This window comes from Mytilus californianus, unplaced genomic scaffold (genome assembly GCF_021869535.1).
Source record: "Mytilus californianus isolate M0D057914Y unplaced genomic scaffold, xbMytCali1.0.p SCAF_3, whole genome shotgun sequence".
NCBI lineage: Eukaryota > Metazoa > Mollusca > Bivalvia > Mytilida > Mytilidae > Mytilus > Mytilus californianus.
Genome location: NW_026262679.1, coordinates 62168607 through 62176332, shown reverse-complemented (window position 1 = coordinate 62176332; position 7726 = coordinate 62168607). Strand labels below are relative to the sequence as shown.

Below are 7726 nucleotides of genomic sequence, written 5' to 3'. Positions count from 1 at the left end.
CAAATGGCATATCCGTTTTGTTTTTCCAATATTTATTTTGGAGACTCATCTCTATACAATTTTCAAGAAGTATGAATAGTAGACTAACCCTTATTTTATGACAACGAAAAACAGAGTGATGACCGAACAGGCGGGAATAGGTACATTGTGGATTCTTCTTCTACTATTGCATACATGATATAATATTATATACGTATTACCAGAGACATATAATACAATGTATTATATGTCTCTGGTATTACACTTGAAAGTCTGGATGGGATTTACAGAAAAAGAGAACGATGGGCAAAGAGTGCGGAATAAAGGCAAAAAATATAAAGAATAGAGGATAATTGGCACAAAAAATAAGGAATAGTAAATTAAGGGGTGCTGAAATATAAAGAATATAAAATAATCATGATAATGGGTGGGGGGGGGGGGGAGAATTCAGAAAAATGGTCTAAAAAATTAAGGCACTGGCTATAATTACCTGCAAAAGTAACAATTAAACATAATTATTGTTATTTCCGAGACTAATCATGTCAAAATGTATTTCTAGACAGGGACCAAATTTCATAGGAGATTGCAGGTAACAATGATGTAATTATTCTTGTTACCTGCAATAATACACCTTTAATATCTCTATTTAGTCCAATCCAGAAAAACAGTTACTTCTTCCTGTTGAGGTCAAGCGGAACAAAACAAAGGTCATCAGCAATGAGCTGAGGGAGGAAAAAGTTTGGAAAGCAGACATTTTAAAAGTTTGATAGTTTAAGAAGCAATTTTTTAAAGACAAATTAAAGTCATTGAAAATGCTTTGTTTGATGTGTTTATGATGGTTTAAACATGTCTCTATGAAAAGTTATATGCACAATACATTGATTGAACAAGGCGCCAGATAGCTTCAACTGGTTTGAAAAGTTGTGTAAATTAATAACTTAATCCCGGTAGGAATCAATAGCGATAAGGTGTATTGTACTATACCCACAAAATATATTCAGGGAGGTACATGTATAATGATCTAAAAAATGTTTGATTTGCAAGCAATTTGAAATAAATCGAACAATTAAATTATGATGTAAAAAACATTTACACTAAACTTCTAGATGTGTTGACCATGTTGACCAATTTGATGTTCATTTTTTGCCATAGGGGGTAGATTAAAACAATTCACTATTCTTAAGTATGGATACAAATGAACAAGATGTTGATCGGTGAAAAGTTTATATCCTATCAAAATTTTAATGATACGATTCCAAGATGCAAATTTTGTGCAGTTACATGTATATAGAAGAAATTCTTGTAAAATAGGACCCTGTGCCCAAAGCAAAAAATGAGATCAGAAACAATTTTTAAGATATAATTTATTCTGAATAGACGTGCCTGTATATGTTACATAGGTACGACCTGAAATGTGTTGGCCTCAAAATGCCACCTAAGGCTACATACTGGATGTGCAGCAAGTGCCACCCAAATAGATAGATAGAAGAATTTTAAATGTGTATAAACAATCAGGGGACTTGCTTAAACAAGTAATTTCTTAAATCACTGATTCAATTAACATTTTGTCAAAAAATGTTGTAAACTTGTAAGAGTTGTCTTTCTTTAATAATCACCAATTTAAGTAGTACAAATAAATCATGAGACTAAATGATTTAATTTTATTGTAGCTTTGAATATATGATATTAATGATCATTGGACTAATAATGATGCTATAAAAATTATCAGAACCAACATCTGTGTTTATAGGATGACCAGTCGTGTCAAGTGATCACCCTGTACTGAATCTGGAATAATGACATGAAAATCATTTGTTCATACCTCTATTTTCTTCCAATAAATCACTTCTTTAAGAATTATAAGGGCCCCGCCTAGTGGCGGGTCGCCCTATGGTGATCAGTCTGTCCGTCCGTAACACATTGTGTCCGCTCTTTATCTAGAGAACCGTTATAATTTCATAGTTTATACTTGACATGTATATTAACCAACACCAGAGGGTGTGTCATAATGTTTGTACAACTTCCTAGGTCAAAGTTCAAGGTAAGCAGGGCCCACAGAGATGGCTCCTATCTCAATGATGTCTAGTTATTTTAATTACCCAGCCCGCTATTTTCAACACACCAGAACAGTAATATTTTGATCGCCAACAGTAAAATTTTATTACATAATGTGTAAGCTGAAACCTTGTCAGAATTTTACAGGAAAAATACTCCCACTGCTGAGAAAAATCTGTTAAGAAAGAAATCTTTTTGTAAAGCCTTCATTTTAACATTTTTATGCCCCCCCGTAGCAGAGGGGGCATTAAGTTTTACCTTTGTCCTTTCGTACGTCCCGAATTTGGTTTCTGTTCTCTAACTTTAGTTTGCCTCATCCAAATGTTATGAAACTTATACACAATGCTTATTACCACAAAACACAGATCAAGTTTGAATTTTGGTGGTGTCACTTATACCATTCTAGAGTAATGCCCCTTTACAAATGGAAAAATTGGTTTCCGTTCTCTAACTTAAGTTTGCCTCAACCAAATGTTATGACACTTAAACCTTGCCACTTAAAAGAAGCAAAAGGTCTATTTTTTTCTATTTTACTAACCAAATGTTATGACACTTAAACCTTGCCACTTAAAAGAAGCAAAAGGTCTATTTTTTTCTATTTTACTAATCATGCTAATAGTTAGATATAATCTAAACCTGTATGTTTAAAACTTTGGTAAAACTACAAAATCACAGAATTTCTAATTTGCTACTTAAATGATTGATTTTAAAAAATTTGAACTCCGAGTCCCTGTCCAGAAATTCAGTTTGGCAATTAGTCTTAGAAGTAGCAATAAATATTTTTTATTGTTACTTTTTGTGGGTAATCGTAGCCAGTGCCAAAAATTACAGATACAGAAACGGAGCACAATTTGATTGAATCATAATGTTATTTTAAGCATTTTATTGTTATTTGAACCACATTATTCCTTACTTCATGTACTTGTGAATAAATTTCATTTTAAATCACTTTTTTTCTTCGTAACCTGTTTCTTTCTTGTCAGCCGCTTACAATCACAATATGACTTTTTCCCTCCCAATATACCCAAATATACTGAAATAAAAAGTTTCAGTACAATTTTCATGTTTATGAATGATATAGTTAAAGCATATTGATTTTCTTCAAACAACTCTGTACACATTTGTGTGCATTTTTAGAAGCTTTTTAAAGAGATTTTAATACTTATCTTAGTAAGAGCTATGTACAAGAAAGACCTGAGCATGGGCCTGAATAGACCTGAAAATATCTGGGTCGATTTATTCTAATTGCAATATACTTTTCATTTTTCAATGGATTACAAAATGTACCTTCAAATTTGGATTTTGTTAAATGAAATTTATTAACTTCAACCCATTTAGGTAAAAAAATATTTTTCTGTTTTCAGAACAGAATGTTCAGTTTTATCAAGGATTTGTATAGTATTCAGTATTTAGACAACTATAAAAAAATGTATGCAAATGTATGTTGGTTTTATGGAATTTAATAATGTAATAATCTCTTGACTTTATTTGTTTTCAATCAACATTTGTGATAAAGAATTGCTTTTTCATAATTAAGGTGGACAAGTTTGGATGTTTAAAAAAAATATGGACATGATAGGGCATTTATGAAAAGGACACATTTGGAGTCCTACACAAGCTAGACATGTTTGGGCATACAAACACACGAAGACATTGGAGAATTGGACACAGTTGAAGGGAAGGACATGTTTCTAAGTGTTAAAGATATAATGATTATGTATAGGCAATATTCATTAAATGGTATGACAACTAACAAAAAAATAGCTAGTATGTGAATGACTATACTATATAGATATAAGAAGATGTGGTATGAGTGCCAATGAGACAACTCTCCATCCAAGTCAAAATTTATAAAAGTAAACCATTATAGGTCACAGTACGGTCTTCAACACGGAGCCTTGGCTCACACCGAACAGTAAGCTATAAAGGGCCCCAAAAATTACTAGTGTAAAACCATTCAAACGGGAAAACCAACGGTCTAATCTATATAAAAAATTCGTAAGGGTTCCGCGGAACCCAGTGTCTCGCCTACTTTTGCTGTTAATCGCAGGCTCAACAAATATGAAGGAAAAAAATTTTTTTTTAAATATTCCTCTCTATACTATCTTTTGATTGTAAGTAGCTTCTGTCCAAGTTTGGTAAAATCCAGGATAATTTATGAATCTAATAAATGTTTTAAAAACTTAAACTGCAGACTGTATGTAATGTTGACTGGAAGAAAAACTAAGTCCAATTATAAGTAAAATACGGAAAAAATGGAACAAAATTTTATCAAAATTTCCTTCTAGATACTAGCTTTTGAACATAAACAAGCTTCTGTCCAAGTGTGGTACAAATCCAGGATAGTTTAAGAAAGTTGTTAAAATTTTAAAAACTTTAACCACAGAGTGAATGTAATGTTAACTGGCAGAAAAACTAAGTCCATTTATAAGTAAAATACGGAAAAAATGGAATTTTTTTTTTTACAAAATTTACTTCTGGATACTATCTTATGATCATAAACAAGCTTCTTTCTAAGTTTGGTAGAAATCCAGCATAGTTTAAGAAAGTTATTAAAATTTCAAAAACTTTAACCACAGAGTGAATGTAATGTTTCCTGGCAGAAAAACTAAGTCCATTTATAAGTAAAATACAGAAAAAATTGGAATTTTTTTTTTACAAAATTTGCTTTTGAATATAATCTTATGATCATAAACAAGCTTCTGTCCAAGTTTGGTAGAAATCCAGGATAGTTTAAGAAAGTTATTAAAATTTCAAAAACTTTAACCACAGAGTGAATATTTGTGGACGCCGCCGCCGACGACGACGCCGACGGAATGTAGGATCGCTATGTCTCGCTTTTTCGACAAAAGTCGAAGGCTCGACAAAAACGAGAAACACTTATGAACCACATCAACAAACGACAACTACTGAACATCAGATTCCTGACTCAGGACAAGTGCAAACAAATGCAGCGGGTTTAAACGTTTTAATGGTACCAAACCTTCACCCTTTTTCTGAAACAATAGTGTAACATCACAACATAGAAAGACACACTATAAAATATCAACTGAAATAGCTTAACTCAATCAAAGGACATATTAACACCATTGAACATACACTGAACAAATAAATTTGACCTATGATACAATGTAAATACAAAATAAATAAACTAATGTCTTTTTTCTTTTCAGGTATTCAGTCAAAGAATTTGAATTATGTTTGTGGAATTTGTGATCTCTCATTTTGGAAGAAATCAGAACTAGAATCACATTTGATTGTACATAATAATGGAAGTAAACATTATAGGTGTGAGGAGTGTGGGAAATCTTTTGTGCAAAGTGCTACACTAAAAAGACACATTAGACTTCACACTGGAGATAAGTTGTTACAGTGCAAGGTCTGTGATAAAATATTCACTGTACCTTGTTATTTGAAAAAGCATGAAAAAACTCACCTCAATGAAAAACCCTACATTTGTGACAAATGTGGGAAAAGCTTTGGCCATAAGGGTGACTTGCGGCGACATGAAAGAATTCATTCTGGTATTAAACCACATAGTTGTGATAATTGTGGTAAATGCTTTCAACAGCGAAATTCTTTGATCAATCATATAAGGACACATACTGGTGAAAAACCGCATAAGTGTTTGACATGTGGACAATGTTTTACAGCTCGCCCAACTTTAGTCAGGCATATGGCAGTTCACAACAGTATCAGAAGTCATCAGTGTGATTTATGTGGGAAAGGTTTTGTCAGAAAAGGTGATTTAGTCCGCCATATCAGAACTCACAGCGGTGAAAAACCATTCTCATGTAGTGTCTGTGATAAATCATTCTCACAAAGTCAGGACATGAAAGTTCATATGAGAATTCACTCTGGTGAGACACCATTCCCTTGCTCAGTTTGTAACAAAAGTTTTTCTTCCATCAGTTTAGTGCAACGCCATATGAGGGGTGTTCATAATGATGAAGCATTATTTGAATGTCTTATTTGTGGAAAAAATTATAAATACAGACAAAGTTTGCTTGTTCACAGTAAAGTACATTTTCAAGGAATGTTTCACAAATGTTTGGTGTGTGGTTTAGAATTTAAACATAAATCTTCACTAAAAAGACATGAGCTGAAACACGAAGACTTAATCTCTTTTACCTGTAAAATTTGTAATCAGAATTTTTGCAGTGAGGAAAAGTTCTTTTTTCATCAAAAATCTCATGATGATGATAGGACATTTTATGAAACACTTAAAGCAGACGTATATGAACATTTGGAAATGCAAAATACATCAAACAATGAACAATCAGATAAATCATTGAAGGAAGAAAAGGAACATTTATTTACATGTACCGAGAGCTTAAAATAGCAACCAGTATTAATTTTTTTGTCTCACTATTTTATTCATATCTGAACTTTATTACTCAACTCAAGATTTCCTGGGTTATTTTTTTCATGTAAATTTTATGCTCAGTGTTGTGAATGTAGTCTGAAAAAATAAAATTCAAATTAATCATGTTAATACCTGTATTTTATTTTTATTTGAATCTTGTTAACGGTAATTAATCTACATTAATATGTGTAATTTGATGAGTGCAAATTGATTTGCATAGAAATAATAATTTGTGGGTAAGGATCAAACCCCCTTTCCATTCTTTTTAAACACTGGTAAACGCATAGGATTTCAAGTCAGTTGTTCCCTGCCTGGAAATGTCCTTGATATTTTCCAAAATTGCAAAAATCCTGGAAATACCCTTGCATTTCAAATTTTCTATCGTAAGCATGTTTAAATATTTTAGTTATATCCCTTAATTATTGACTAAAGAATCCTCATGTTGATCTACACTTTACAAATATTTCTGTAAAAGGACACTTGAAGGAAGCTAGTCTAAATGTCTTATAAAGGTAAATCATGGTTTCTTCATCTGTATCTTTTGATGCCATTCTTGATAATGGATGAATGTCTAGGATTTTTTGGAAAATTGAGTGCATTATACTTCCAGGTCATTTGAACTCTGGTGGACATGCAGTTGCCTTATTGGCAATCATACCGCATCTCCCTAATTTTATTTTGAGAGACCTGTGAGGGGGGGATTACTTTTGGATACACTTAAGACAACAACGTCATAAAAACATTGAACGGAAAAATAATCAAAGGCACTAGCTTTGTTTTTATTGCTTTTTTTTGTCTAAGCAACGACTTGAGTTTACTTGGACACTAATATTACATATTTGAGCAGAGGACATGTACATAGCAGACAGAGCTGTTAGTCTGCTAAAGCTTTTCTTCTGCGCATATCTTTACTATGGTGGTAGGTGTTTAAATCTCAATCTGATAATTTGCAGTATAATGACAAGGTGGTCTGTTATTTTTCTTTGGAACTCAGGTTTTTACCTACCATTAAAACTGAAATATTTATAAACTGACAAATATAATACAACAATTTTTTATAAACCCTATAATCAAAATTTTATGGTTTTAGTATCAGGTAACATACAAAACTAAAGCTGTAACTAGAAAAAGGCCTTTGAAGAATCTGATTTAAAATTACATAAATGTATACAAGAAATAATGATTATAAAATCTGTATAGTTACATAAATTATTCAAAATCAGAATTTTTGATAACATTGTTTATTTGGCAGTGTATCAATATCTACCTAATATACAAACTTTGACAATTAATTTCTTATTTTTTTGCTCCAGTAATTTATCATTT

The 7726-nt window shown here is 31.8% G+C and overlaps 1 protein-coding gene across 2 annotated transcripts; it reads left to right on the top strand.

Annotated features, from left to right (window-relative positions):
- On the top strand, window positions 1–6529 carry LOC127734969 (oocyte zinc finger protein XlCOF6.1-like). Of its 2 annotated transcripts, XM_052245022.1 has the most exons (3): window positions 7–140; window positions 3572–3774; window positions 5208–6529. In XM_052245022.1, the coding sequence occupies exons 2-3, from the start codon at window positions 3720–3722 to the stop codon at window positions 6374–6376; spliced, it is 1224 nt and encodes a 407-aa protein (XP_052100982.1). In that variant the 5' UTR covers window positions 7–140; window positions 3572–3719; the 3' UTR covers window positions 6377–6529. The 2 variants fall into 2 exon arrangements, with proteins under 2 accessions (XP_052100983.1, XP_052100982.1); XM_052245023.1 differs by lacking the exon at window positions 3572–3774 and having other exon boundaries at window positions 1–140.
- The last annotated feature ends 1197 nt before the right edge of the window (window positions 6530–7726 follow it).